Below are 16157 nucleotides of genomic sequence, written 5' to 3'. Positions count from 1 at the left end.
ATTGTGTGTTTTATGTTGGGATATGTGGCGGGGTGGTTTCCCTAATAGCTCCCAAAAGAGGGAATTTCTTTTGTTGGGCATGTGTGTTGGAATATGAGAGTCACACTAATGTACAAACAACACACACACTAAATTGATGTGACTCAGAGGGAAACTGAAATTTGTGCCTGGTGGAATTAGGAAATCACCTGTTTTAATGCGAAAACCCCATGTTAAATGAGCTTGTGTGTGTGTGTGTGTGTGTGTGTGTGTGTGTGTGGGTGTGTGTGTGTGTGTGTGTGTGTGTGTGTGTGTGCATAAGGTTTCGTTATGATTGGGATTTGCCAAAAGAGGAAATTTTTTAATGAGACATTTGGAAAAGTATTAAAATTGCTGCAATTTTGTAAGCCACATTGTATTGGACCACACACACACACACACACACACACACACACACACACATCCACACTAGAGATTGACATATACAGTACTTCAAATGCTGTCCCCCAACAAATAAAATTAAAATAAACAGATACCATCCGTCCATCCATTTTCTACCGCTTGTCCCTTTTGGGGTCGCGGGGGGTTGCTGGAGCCTATCTCAACTGCATTCGGGCGGAAGGCGGGTTACAAATATATATATATATATATATATATATATATATATATATATATATATATATATATATATATATATATATATATATATATATATATATATATATATATACATATACAGTATATATATACAGTATGTATATATATATATATGTATATAATATATATATATATATTTGTATGTCTGTATGTATATATATATGTTATGTATGTGCATATATATATATATATGTATATGTATATATATATATATATATATATATATATATATATATATATATATATATATATATATATATATATATATATATGTATGCATGTATGTATATACCAACAAATACAATTAAATAAATAGATACCATCCATCCATCCATTTTCTACCGCTTGTCCCTTTTGGGGTCGCGGAGGGCTGCTGGAGCCTATCTCAGCTGCATTCGTGCGGAAGGCGGGTTACAAAAAATTATATATATATGTGTATACATATACAGTATATATATATGTATATATATATATATATAATATATATATATATATATATATATATATATATATATATATATATATATATATATATATATATATGTATATATATATATATATATATATATATATATATATATATATATATATATATATGTATATATATATATATATATATATATGTATATATATATATATATATATATATATATATATATATATATATATGTATGTATGTATGTATATATGTATGTATGTGCATATATATATATATATATATATATATATATATATATATATATATATATATATATATGCATGTATGCATGTATGTATATATAATACATATCAAAACATCAACAACATGTGTTGTTGATGTTATAAACATGTCTCATAAACGTGTCTTATTAACATGTGTTATTTACATACATTAGCATTCATTATTAACATCTTTTATTAACATGGGTTATTAACATGTGTAATTAACATACATTAACATGTTTTATTAACGTGTCTTATAAACATGTCTTATTAACATGTTATTAACATATGTTAACATTTGTCAACATGTTTTATTAACATGGGTTATTAACATGCGTTAATATTCGTTAGCATGTGTTATTAACGTGTTATAAACATGTCTTATAAACGTGTCTTATTAACATGTGTTATTAACATACATTAAAACTCATTATTAACATGTTTTATTAACATGGGTTATTAACATGTCTAATTAACATCCGTTAACATGTTTTATTAACATGTCTTATAAACGTGTCTTATTAACATGTGTTATTAACATACTTTAACATTTGTCAACATGTTTTATTAACATGGGTTATTAACATGTCTATTTAACATACGTTAGCATGTGTTATAAACATGTCTTATAAACGTGTCTTATTAACATGTGTTATTAATATGTGTTGTACCTGTCTAAAGTGCTTTTCATGGTTGCAGCAATCATGGAGGTCCATGAGGACTTCTTCGTCTACAAGTCTGGCATCTACAAGCACACGGACGTCAGCTTCACCAAGGCACCGCAGTACCGCAAACACGGCACACACTCCGTCAGGATTACAGGGTACACATGACACTTTTTTTCTGGTTCCACACTTAAAGTACTTTATGTCTTGCCCATAATACTATAGAAGGTCAACTTACATGTACTTTAAAGTAGTCAGTATTGAAGTATTTCATGTCTTGTCTGTATACAATACTATAGACAGTCATGTACTTTAAAGTGTGAAGTCCAACTGTCCAACTTTGCATGTGGGCCTGCATGGCTCAGATGGTAGAGCACCCGACCAGAAATAGTCCCTGCTGTTGTGTCCTTGGGCAAGGCACTTCACCCCCCTGCTTTAAAATGAGCTTAGTTGTGGATAAAGCACTGATTTGTGTTTCTGTAAAAACTCATTCCCTTTCTGCGCGTTGCAGACACAACCGTGTTGTGTTGCAGGTATTTACACAACCGTGTTGTGTTGCAGGTATTTACACAACCGTGTTGTGTTGCAGATATTTACACAACCGTGTTGTGTTGCAGACATTTGCACAACTGTGTTGTGTTGCAGATATTTGCACAACCGTGTTGTGTTGCAGATATTTACACAACCATGTTGTGTTGCAGATATTTACACCACCGTGTTGTGTTGCAGATATTTGCACAACCGTGTTGTTTCAGATATTTGCACAACCGTGTTGTGTTGCAGATATTTACACAACCATGTTGTGTTGCAAATATTTACACAACTGGGTTGTGTTGCAAATGTTTACACAACATTGTGTGTTGCAGATATTTACACAACCGTATTGGTTGCAGTTACTTACACAACCATGTTGTGTTGCAAATATTTACACAACCGTGTTGTGTTACAAATATTTACACAACCGTGTTGTGTTGCAGATATTTACACAACCGTGTTGTGTTGCAGATATTTACACAACCATGTTGTGTTGCAGATATTTACACAACCGTGTTGTGTTGCAAATATTTACACAACTGGGTTGTGTTGCAAATGTTTACACAACATTGTGTGTTGCAGATATTTACACAACCGTATTGGTTGCAGTTACTTACACAACCATGTTGTGTTGCAAATATTTACACAACCGTGTTGTGTTACAAATATTTACACAACCGTGTTGTGTTGCAGATATTTACACAACCATGTTGTGTTGCAGTTACTTACACAACCGTGTTGTGTTGCAGATATTTACACAACCGGGTTGTGTTAGAAATGTTTACACGACATTGTGTGTTGCAGATATTTACACAACTGTGTTGTGTTGCAGATATTTACACAACCCTGTTGTGTTGCAGATATTTACACAACCGTGTTGTGTTGCAGATATTTACACAACCGTGTTGTGTTACAAATATTTACACAACCGTGTTGTGTTGCAGATATTTACACAACCATGTTGTGTTGCAGTTACTTACACAACCGTGTTGTGTTGCAGATATTTACACAACCGGGTTGTGTTACAAATGTTTACACAACATTGTGTGTTGCAGATATTTACACAACTGTGTTGTGTTGACAACTGTGTTGTGTTGCAGATATTTACACAACCGTGTTGTGTTGCAGATATTTACACAACCGTGTTGTGTTGCAGATATTTACACAACCGTGTTGGTTGCAGTTACTTACACAACCGTGTTGTGTTGCAAATGTTTACACAACATTGTGTGTTACAAATATTTACACATCCGTGTTGTCTTGCAGATATTTACACAATCGTGTTGTGTTGCAGTTACTTACACAATCCTGTTGTGTTGCAGATATTTACACAACCGGGTTGTGTTGCAAATGTTTACACAACATTGTGTGTTGCAGATATTTACACAACTGTGTTGTGTTGCAGATATTTACACAACCGTGTTGTGTTGCAGTTACATACACAACCGTGTTGTGTTGCAGATATTTACTCAACCATGTTGTGTTACAAATATTTACACAACCGATGTTGTGTTGCAGATATTTACACAACCACGTTGTGTTACAAATATTTACACAACCGTGTTGTGTTGCAAATATTTACACAACCGTGTTGTGTTGCAGATATTTACACAACCACGTTGTGTTACAAATATTTACACAACCGTGTTGTGTTGCAGATATTTAAACAACCGTGTTGTGTTGCAGATATTTAAACAACCGTGTTGTGTTGCAGATATTTACACAACCTAGTTGTGTTACAAATATTTACACAACCGTGTTGTGTTAAATGATGAATGATAAATGGGTTATACTTGTATAGCGCTTTTCTACCTTCAAGGTACTCAAAGCGCTTTGACAGTATTTCCACATTCACCCATTCACACACACATTCACACACTGATGGCGGGAGCTGCCATGCAAGGCGCTAACCAGCAGCCATCAGGAGCAAGAGTGAAGTGTCTTGCCCAAGGACACAACGCACGTGACTAGGATGGTAGAAGGTGGGGATTGAACCCCAGTAACCAGCAACCCTCCCATTGCTGGCACGGCCACTCTACCAACTTCGCCACGCCGTCCGTGTTGCAGATATTTAAACAACCACGTTGTGTTACAAATATTTACACAACCGTGTTGTGTTGCAGATATTTAAACAACCGTGTTGTGTTGCAGATATTTACACATCCACGTTGTGTTACAAATATTTACACAACCGTGTTGTGTTGCAGATATTTAAACAACCGTGTTGTGTTGCAGATATTTAAACAACCGTGTTGTGTTGCAGATATTTACACAACCGTGTTGTGTTGCAGATATACAGTACAGTACACAGACTACTCTAAAATACGATGCCCTGTGTTCATGAATAAGTTGTGCCATCAAAGCAGGAGACACTCTCATGTTTGTTGTACCTGAAGACACACCTTGACCCCCCCCCCTCTCAGACCACAAGTATGCAGACAGGTGACACACCTGGTCTGACATCTGAATGAATGCATCTGACTCTATCGTTTATTATCTGCAGACAAGCAGGGCTTTTCTTCTTGCTCGCTACGCGAGGCGAACCAGTCATGAACTTTTCTACAAGTCTGCTCTCAGACTGACTTTTAGGACAGGAGCAAGAAGAACACCTTGCTTCTAACAGCTGCTGTGACCAGGTGAAGGAATGCAGACAGCGCGTTCCTTCACACTTTTACTCTCTAACTGCGGAGAAAAACGTCAAAGTATTTGAAGTATTTGCAGAATACTTCAGTGGACTGGGGAATTGAGTGTTATGATTTCAAAACAAGGCTTTTAGCAAAGAATGTATTACCTTTTGTGTTTATGGTTGATATTTATTTTCATGGCGTGTACGATAAAGACCCAGCAAAGCTGTACTTACTCTTAAAGGCTGTACAAGGCCAAGGTATTTAAGATAAAAAGTCAAGAGCTCAAGACCTAATTAGCATGTGTCAGGTTTTTGATTAACACCACCTGTCTTAAAACGGCATCTCATCAGCTTGCTATATATATTATATATATTATATATACCCTACACCAGATAATAGATGTCGTCATATATACTGGAGTTACTATATTAAGGGATGGCTACTGTTAACATTTAAACCGATACCGATATGTATGTATATATATATATATATATATATATATATATATATATATATATATATATATATATATATATATATATATATATATATATATATATATATATATGTGTGTATGTATATATGTATATGTATATATATATATATATGTGTATATCTACCGGTATATGTGTGTGTATATGCATGTGTTTATATGTATGTATATATGTACATGTGTGTATATGTCTACATATGTATATATGTGTAGTTATGTGTATATGTATATGTGTATATATGCGTGTGTATATATATACATATATACATTCACACATGTATATATGTATGTATATATATATATATATATATATATATATATATATATATATATATATATATATATATATATATACACACACATCTACGTATATAAATATATATGTATGTATATATAATATATATAAATATATATGTATATATATATATATGTATATATATATGTGTATATGTATTTATATGTATATGTGTATATCTATATGTGTGTGTATATGCATGTGTTTATATTATATGTATGTACATGTGTATATATGTCTATATATTTATATATGTATAGATATGTGTACATGTATATGTATGCGTATATACTGTATGTATCGATATGTATATGTGTATATATGCGTTAATATATATATATACATTCACACATGTATATATTTATGTGTATACAGGTATATATATATATACAGTATATATACACACATCTACGTATATATATATATATATATCCATCCATCTTCTTCCGCTTATCCGAGGTCGGGGTCGCGGCGGCTGCAGCCTAAGTAGGGAAGCCCAGACTTCCCTCTCCCCGGCCACTTGGTCCAGCTCCTCCCGGGGGATTCCGAGGCGTTCCCAGGCCAACGTGTCCTGGGTCTTCCCCGTGGCTTCCTACCGGTCGGACGTGCCCGAACAACCTCCCTAGGGAGGCGTTCGGGTGGCATCCTGACCAGATGCCCGAACCACCTCATCTGGCTCCTCTCGATGTGGAGGAGCAGCGGCTTTACTTTGAGCTCCTCCCGGATGAAAGAGCTTCTCACCCTATTTCTAAGGGAGAGCCCCGCCACCCGGCGGAGGAAACTCATTTGGGCCGCTTGTACCCGTGATCTTGTCCTTTCGGTCATAACCCAAAGCTCATGACCGTAGGTGAGGATGGGAACGTAGATCGACCGGTAAATTGAGAGCTTTGCCTTCCGGCTCAGCTCCTTCTTCACCACAACGGATCGATACAGCGTCCGCATTACTGAAGACGCCGCACCGATCCGCCTGTCGATCTCACGATTCACTCTTCCCTCACTCGTGAACAAGACTCCCAGGTACTCCTCCACTTGGGGCAAGATCTCCCCCCCAACCCGGAGATGGCACTCCACCCTTTTCCGGGCGAGAACCATGGACTCTGACTTGGAGGTGCTGATTCCCATCCCAGTCCGTTAACCCATACTCTCTGAGCACTCCCCACAGGACTTCCCGAGGGACACGGTCGAATGCATTCTCCAAGTCCACAAAGCACATGTATACTGGTTGGGCAAACTCCCATGCACCCTCAAGGACCCTGCCGAGAGTATAGAGCTGGTCCACAGTTCCACGACCAAGACGAAAACCACACTGTTCCTCCTGAATCCGAGCTTCGACTATCCGGCGTAGCCTCCTCTCCAGTACACCTGAAAACACCTTACCATGAAGGCTGAGGAGTGTGATTCCACGATAATTGGAACACACCGTCCGGTTCCCCTTCTTAAAGAGAGGAACCACCACCCCGGTCTGCCAATCCAGAGGTACCGCCCCCGATGTCCACGCGATGTTGCAGAGTCTTGTCAAACAAGACAGCCCCACAGCATCCAGAGCCTTAAGGAACTCCGGGCGTAACTCATCCACCCCCGGGGCCTTGCCACTTAATTACCTCGGCAACCTCAGCCCCAGAAATAGGAGAGCCCACCACAGATTCCCCAGGCACTGCTTCCTCATAGGAAGACGTGTTGGTGGGATTGAGGAGGTCTTCGAAGTATTCCCTCCACCGATCCACAACATCCGCAGTCGAGGTCAGCAGAACACCATCCCCACCATACACGGTGTTGACATTGCACTGCTTCCCCTTCCTGAGGCGGCAGATGGTGGTCCAGAATCGCTTCGAAGCCGTCTGGAAGTTGTTTTCCATGGCTTCCCCGAACTCCTCCCATGTCCGAGTTTTTGCCTCCATGATCGCTGAAGCCGCACATCGCTTGGCCTGTCGGTACCTGTCCGATGCCTCAGGAGTCCTATGAGCCAAAAGAGCCCGATAGGACTCTTTCTTCAGCTTGACGGCATCCCTCGAAGTGAGTCCGACTATATCCAGCCGGAACTTCTCCACCTCGCGCACTCGCTCAGGCCCCCCCCTCCCCCCCAGCGAGGTCCCAAGAGCTAGCTTATGTAGCCGAGGATCGGACCGCCAAGTGCCTAGCCTTCGGCTGCCGCCCAGCTCACATTGCACCCGACCTCTATGGCCCCTGCTATGGGTGGTGAGCCCATTGGAGGGGGGGGGGATCTACATTGCCTCTTCGGGCTGTGCCCGGCCGGGCCCCATGGGGACAGGCCCGGCCACCAGGCGCTCGCCATCGTGCCCCACCTCCGGGCCTGGCTCCAGAGGGAGGCCCCGGTGACCCGCGTCCTGGCGAGGGAAATCCGGGTCCTTCGTTTTTATTTTTCATGGAGGTCTTCGAGCTGCTCTTTGTCTGATCCCTCACCTAGGACCAGTTTGTCTTGGGAGACCCTACCAGGGCGCATAAAACCCCCGGACAACATAGCTCCTAGGATCATTGGGACATGCAAACTTCTCTACCACGATAAGGTGGCAGCTCAAAGAGGAGTATATATATAAATATACATATATTTGGCCAAGGACAGAAACTTGACTGTATTATACATATATGTATATGTATGTATGTATATATGTGTGTGTGTACATATATATGTATATATTTTAGCCCAATGCGGCCCCCAAGTCAAAAGGTTTGGGCCCCGTTGCTCCAAACCCTGACGTGATGATGTGCTTGTACCAAAGATGGAAAGCGGGCACTCAAGGGTTGTTGGGTCGGGGGGGGACCATTAGGGCCAGTGGGCAGTGATCCCCTCGGGGCAATCGGCGTGCTTACACTGAGCAAATCCCGTAGCGCTGCATCCCTTTAAGCCCGCAGCCTGGGAAAGTTTGCGGAATGATCACAGAGGTCTGGACCGGACTTTGTCTGGGCTGCTGATCCACAGGGAGAGGGGATCAGTGTGCCCCCCCACACCCCCGACACCACCAGGGGAAAAGGTCGGCTGCACGGGGGTCACGTCCAACATTGTCCCTCAGCAAGCGAGCTGATTGGACGATTACATTTTGGCTATGTGCACGCGGGGCAGGTGTATATGTGCAACACACACACACACACACACACACACACACACACACATGTCTTGCCTACTGTGTGTGGACCCACGTTTGGTTAGTAGGTTGTGAGGGCCCCCCTTTCCACTATAGCTAGAATGATGACATTTTTTTATCTAGCACTAGATGGGAGTAGAGAGTTGCAACCTCACTTCAGAATGCAAAACACACAAAGTAAAAAAAAAATATCTTACTTCTGTAGTTGTGAGGACCAGGCAAATGTCCTCACAAGTCAAAAGGTCCTCACAGAAAGGGTGGTTTGTCAAGTGTATGTCCATACAAGGATGGTGAGACAAGTGCACACACACACACACACACACACACACACACACACACACACACACACACACACACACACACACACACACACACAGTGTTGTTTGTGCAGCTGTGAGGAATGTGTGGTCACTGGACTGCTGTCAGTAAAAAAAAAAAAAAAGTCCTCCATTTGCCAGCACTCCCCTTTTAAAGGTAAAACATGCGTCTCTCAGGGGACAAAGTTCCTCTGCAAAAACAGGATGGGAATTGGCTGCAGTTGGCAAAGAGCTCTGATGCAATGCATGCTGGGTAAATAATGGATGGTCGCCAACACGTCCTGAGAACACAAACACTTTAAAAAAAAAATATGTAAAGTATGTTTTTGTCCACTTTCTCATAACTTGCTCTCTACTTCCTGTTTTGGAGAGGAAAAAGGGTACTCCCTGCTTTTTAGGAATGTCGCCGAGTGGTGTCCAGACATAAATACTTCTTCTTGCAGGATGTTGTTGACCCTCCTTGCCCACTGCGACACAGGTGGACACATTTGTTGCATCATGTCGTCTTCTCCGCTCTGTGCAGGTGGGGACAGGACACCGACTTTGATGGAGCGCCCAGGAAGTACTGGGTAAGATACTTTCACATTTTAACACCATGCTAGGTGAGCAACACTAGCATAGCTATGTGAGCTACATGCTAACATTACATTTTAATACCATACTATCAATCAATCAATCAATCAATCAATGTTTATTTATATAGCCCTAAATCACAAAAGTCTCAAAGGGCTGCACAAGCCACAGCGACATCCTCAGTACAGAGCCCACATAAGGTTATCAATAGGGATGTCCGATAATGGCCGATATCCGATATTCCGATATTGTCCAACTCTTTAATTACCGATACCGATATCAACCGATACCGATATCAACCGATATATGCAGTCGTGAAATTAACACATTATTATGCCTAATTTGGACAACCAGGTATGGTGAAGATAAGGTACTTTTAAAATAATAATAAAATAAGATAAATAAATTAAAAACATTTTCTTGAATAAAAAAGAAAGTAAAACAATATAAAAACAGTTACATAGAAACTAGTAATTAATGAAAATGAGTCAAATTAACTGTTAAAGGTTAGTACTATTAGTGGACCAGCAGCACGCACAATCATGTGTGCTTACGGACTGTATCCCTTGCAGACTGTATTTATATATATTGATATATAATGTAGGAACCAGATTAATAACAGAAAGAAACAACCCTTTTGTGTGAATGGGGGAGGAAGGTTTTTTGGGTTGGTGCACTAATTGTAAGTGTATCTTGTGTTTTTTATGTTGATTTAATAAAAAATTAAAAAAATTAAATTAAATTAAAAAAACGATACAGATAATAAAAAAAACGATACCGATCATTTCCGATGTTACATTTTAACGCGTTTATCGGCCGATAATATCGGCCTGCCGATATTATCGGACATCTCTAGTTATCAATGTTAGCATAGCTATGTAAGCTACATGCTAACAGCGTATTTAAAATCCCGCTAGGTTAGCAACACTAGCATATGTGATTTTAATATTATGCTGGGTTAGCAACACTAGCATTGCTCCGTGAGCTACATGCTAACAGTGTATTTAAAATGATGCTAGGTTAGAAACACTAGCTTGACTATGTTAGCTACATGCTAACATTACATTTGAATATCATGCTAGTTGAGCAACACTAGCATAGCTATGTGAGCTACATGCTAACAGCGTATTTAAAATAGCGCTTGGTTAGCAACACTAGCATATGTGATTTTAATATTATGCTGGGTTAGCAACACTAGCATAGCTACGGGAGCTACATGCTAACAGTGAATTTAAAAATCGTGCTAGGTTAGCAACACTAGTATATGTGATTTTAATATTATGCTGGGTTAGCAACACTAGCATAGCTATGTTAGCTACATGCTAACATTACATTTTTTTTAATATTATGCTAGGTTATCAACATTAGCATAGCTATGTAAGCTACATGCTAACAGTGTATTTAAAAATCGTGTTAGGTTAGCAACACTAACGTAAGTGAGCTACATGCTAACATTACATTTTAGCATCATACCAGGTTAGAAACAATAGTGTAACTATGCGAGCGACATGCTAACATTGCATTTTAATATTATGCAAGGTTAGCAACTCTAACATAGCTATGGAAACTACATGCTAATATTATATTTTAACATCATGCTAGGTGAGCAACACTAGCATAGCTATGTGAGCTACATGCTAACATTACATTTAACATCATGACAGATTAGAAACTCCTGCATAGCTACGTGAGTTACATGCTAACATTACATTATAACATCATACTAGGTTAGCAACACCAGCACAACTATTTGAGCTACATGCTAACATTACATTTTAACATCATGCCAGATTAGAAACACTAGTTTAGCTACTTGAGCTACATCCTAACATTGTATTTAAAATCATGCAAGGTTAGCAACACTAGCATAGCTATTTGAGCTACATGCTAACATTGTATTTAAAATCATGGTAGGTTAGCAACACTAATATAGCTATGTGAGCTATTTGCTAACATTACATTTTAACATCACGCCAGATTAGCAACATGAGCACAGCTATGTGAGTTATTTGCTAACATTACATTTTAACATTACGCCAAATTAGCAACATTAGCATAGCCATGGGAGCTATTTGCTAACATTACATTTAACATTACGCCAAATTAGCAACATTAGCATAGCCATGTGAGCTATAAACTAACATTACATTTTAACATTGTGTCAGATTAGCAACATTAGCATTGCTACGTGAGCTACATGCTAACATTGTATTTAAAATCATGCTAGGTTAGCAACACTAGTATAGCTATGTGAGCTATTTGCTAACATCATATTTTAACATTACGCCAGATTAGCAACATGAGCATAGCTATGTGATCTATTTGCTAACATTACATTTTTACGTTACGCCAGATTAGCAACATTAGCATAGCCATGTGAGCTATAAACTAACATTTCATTTTAACATTGTGTCAGATTAGCAACATTAGCATTGCTACGTGAGCTACATGCTAACATTGTATTTAAAATCATGCTAGGTTAGCAACACTAGTATAGCTGTGTGAGCTATTTGCTAACATTACATTTTAACATGAAGCCAGATTAGCAACATGAGCACAGCTATGTGAGCTATTTGCTAACATTACATTTTAACATGACGCCATATTTGCAACATTAGCATACCTATGTGAGCTATAAACTAACATTACATTTTAACATTGTGTCAGATTAGCAGCATTAGCATTGCTATGTGAGCTACATGCTAACATTACATTGTAACATGTCACCAGATTAGCAACATTAGCATTGCTATGTGAGCTATATGCTAACATTACATTTTAACATGACACCAGATTAGCAACATTAGCAAACTATATGAGCTACATGCTAACATAACATTTTCCATCATGCTAGGTTAGTATATTTGCTGCAGAAAAACAGGGTCAGGCATAGAAGTCCCATGTCTGTAGCTGACTGGCGGGTAGTGTGCGTCATTTTAAGACATGTAGCGAAGCCTGGGGAAGGCAGGGTTTTTTTCCCTTCATGACAACATGAAAAGTGAGTGTTTGAGTGCCTATTCAATTAAAAATGATCATTTTTTACGTTCATACAGGACAGTTAATACATCACTTTAAGCCCCTCCATGTTGTCACCCCCCCTCAGATTGCCGCCAACTCCTGGGGGAAGAATTGGGGCGAGGAGGGTTACTTCCGTATCGCCCGTGGGGACAACGAGTGCGAGATCGAGACGTTTGTGATCGGCGTGTGGGGCCGTATCGCCATGGAGGACATGCACCACCACCACCATCATCGCCGCCGCCGCCACATTTAGACACAAGACAGGAAGAAGGCCGCTAATCCCTGAAGGGAACCTCACCGGAGCATCTGGACTTTGAAGGTGGGCGGAGTCACTGCAATCTAATGCCACTCCCACCTTGTCACGCTACACAGAACGAAGCGCAGCTAAGATGAAGCCAGGTGAGGCAGCTCAGTACCAAAGTCTTCCAAAGATTCCAAGAAGTCCCTGTGCAACAACAGACCTTTTGGGGACAAATGTGACACAAGGACACTTCCTGTTCCACCATCTTGTTAGAATTACTTCCTGTTCCACCATCTTGTCAGATCTACTTCCTGTTCCACCATCTTGTTAGAATTACTTCCTGTGCCACCATCTTGTCAGAACTACTTCCTGTAAAGCCGCCATCTTGTCAGGACTACTTATTGTAAAGCCACCATCTTGTCAGGACTACTTCCTGTACTACCATCTTGTCAGAACTACTTCCTGTTCCACCATCTTGTCAGGACTACTTCCGGTACCACCATCTTGTCAGGACTACTTCTTGTAAAGCCACCATCTTGTCAGGACTACTTCCTGTAACGCCACCATTTTGTCAGGACTACTTCTTGTAAAGCCACCATCTTGTCAGAACTACTTCCTGTTCCACCATCTTGTCAGAACTACTTCCTATACCACCGCCATCTTGTCAGGACTACTGCATGTAAAGCCACCATCTTGTCAGGACTACTTCCTATACCACTGCCATCTTGTCAGGACTACTGCTTGTAAAGCCACCATCTTGTCGGGACTACTTCCTGTACCACCATCGTGTCAGGACTACTTCCTGAAACGCCACCATCTTGTTGGAACTACTTCCCGTAAAGCCACCTTCTTGTCAGGACTACGTCCTGTAACGCCACCATTTTGTCAGGATTACTTCCTGAAACGCCACCATCTTGTTAGAACTACTTCCTGTAAAGCCACCTTCTTGTCAGGACTACTTCCTGTCACACCACCATCTTGTCATAACTACTTCCTGTCACACCACCATTTTGTCAGGACTATATCCTCTCACACCGCCATTTTGCCAGAACTACTTCCTGTCACACCGCCATTTTGCCAGAACTACTTCCTGTAACGCCGCCATCTTGCCAGAACTCCTTCCTGTAACACCACCATCTTGTCATGACTACTTCCTGTAATGCTACCATCTTGTCATGACTACTTCCTGTAATTCCACCATTTTGTCAGGACTATTTTGTGTAACACCGCCGTCTTGTCAAAACTACTTCCTCTAGTACCACCATCTTGTCAGAACTACTTCGTCTCACACCACCATCTTGTCAGGACTACTTCCTGTCGCACCACCATCTTGTCAGAACTACTTCCTGTAACACCATCTTGTCAGAACTACATCCTCTCACACCACCATCTTGTCAGAACTGCTTCCTGTACCACCATCTTGTCAGAACTACTTCCTGTCACACCACCATCTTGTCAGAACTACTTCCTGTACCACCACCATCTTGTCAGAACTACTTCCTGTAACACCGCCATCTTGTCAGAACTACTTCCTGTAACGCCACCATCTTGTCAGAACTACTTCCTGTAACACCGCCATTTTGTCAGAACTACTTCCTGTATACTGTACTATAACGTGGAAGAACACTAAGCGCTCATTACTTCTACCCTTTGTAGCCAATGGAACCCGCTCATGTCGACAGCCCACTTACAGTATGTGGTCAACCCGCTTATGTCGACAACTCGTCAGTGTCGGCAGCCCGTTTATGTCGATAACCTGCGTATAGCGATAACCCTCTTATGCTGACACCTCGTTTATGTGGAGAACCCGTTTATACCGATGTTTATGTTGGTAACCTGCTTAGATCGACAACCCACTTATGCAGGCAACCCGTTTATGCCGACAACCCGCTTATTTCGACAAGCTCCTTATGTTGACAACCAGTATGTTGGCAACATTTATATGGACAACCCGTCTGCGTCGACAACCTGCTTAGGTCGACAACCCGCTTATATCGACAACCTGTTTATGACGACAACCTACTTATAACGACAACAAGCTTGTGTTGCCACCAGTCTGTGTCAACAAACAGCTTATTTTGACAACCCACTTATGTCGACAACCCGCTTAAGTCAACAACCTGCTTATATCGACAACTCACATTAAGTCGACTACCAGTCTGTGTCGACAACCACCGTTTGTCCACACTTATATGGTCAACCCACCTATTCCGAAGACTTGTGTATGTCGACAAAAGCGGGTTGTCGACATATCAATCAATCAATCACCTTATTTCAACAAGCAGCTTATGTGGTCAACCAACTTATTCCGACGACCCGCTTATGTCGGCGACCGGCTAAAATGGACAACTCGCATGATGAAAACCCGTTTGTCGACAACTCACTTATTTTGACAACCTGTTTAAGTCGACAACCTACTTATATCGACAACCCGCTTATGTTAACAACCAGTCTGTGTCGACAACCACCTTATTTTAACAAGCAGCTTATGTCGACAACCTGCTTATATGGTCAACCCACCAATTCCGACGACCTGTTTATGTCGACAACCCGTTTTTTCCCGACAACCAGCTTATTTCAACAAACCACTTATGTTGACAACCCGTTTGTCGACAACCAGCTTATTTCAACAAACCGCTTATGTCGACAACCAGTCTGTGTCGACAACCAGCTTATTTCAACAAACCACTTATGTTGACAACCCGTTAGTCGACAACCAGTCTGTGTCGACAAACAGCTTATTTATTAAACAACCCGTTTATGTCAACTACCCGCGTTTGTCGACGACCTGCTTATGTCGACAACTCACATGTCAAAAACCTGTCCCTCTACAACTCGCTTATTTTGACAACCCGCTTATGTCAGCAACCTACTTATATCGACAACCTGCTTATGTTGACAACCAGTCTGTGTCAACAACAAGCTAATTTCCACTTATGTCGACAACCCACTACT

At 40.5% G+C, this 16157-nt stretch overlaps 1 protein-coding gene across 1 annotated transcript in view; it reads left to right on the top strand.

Moving 5' to 3' along the window:
* The window catches only part of tinagl1 (tubulointerstitial nephritis antigen-like 1), a 65701-nt gene extending 49982 nt beyond the window's left edge, over positions 1–15719 (top strand). Inside the window, exons 10-12 of the mRNA XM_062047257.1 lie at positions 2038–2161; positions 9894–9939; positions 13047–15719. Coding sequence (XP_061903241.1) covers positions 2038–2161; positions 9894–9939; positions 13047–13214 — 338 coding nt within the window. The 3' untranslated portion in view covers positions 13215–15719. The remainder of the gene's footprint in view (positions 1–2037; positions 2162–9893; positions 9940–13046) is intronic.
* The last annotated feature ends 438 nt before the right edge of the window (positions 15720–16157 follow it).

Source organism: Entelurus aequoreus, linkage group LG05, assembly GCF_033978785.1.
Source record: "Entelurus aequoreus isolate RoL-2023_Sb linkage group LG05, RoL_Eaeq_v1.1, whole genome shotgun sequence".
NCBI lineage: Eukaryota > Metazoa > Chordata > Actinopteri > Syngnathiformes > Syngnathidae > Entelurus > Entelurus aequoreus.
Note: the sequence above shows the minus strand (reverse complement) of the source record. Positions and strands in the feature narration are given on the sequence as shown.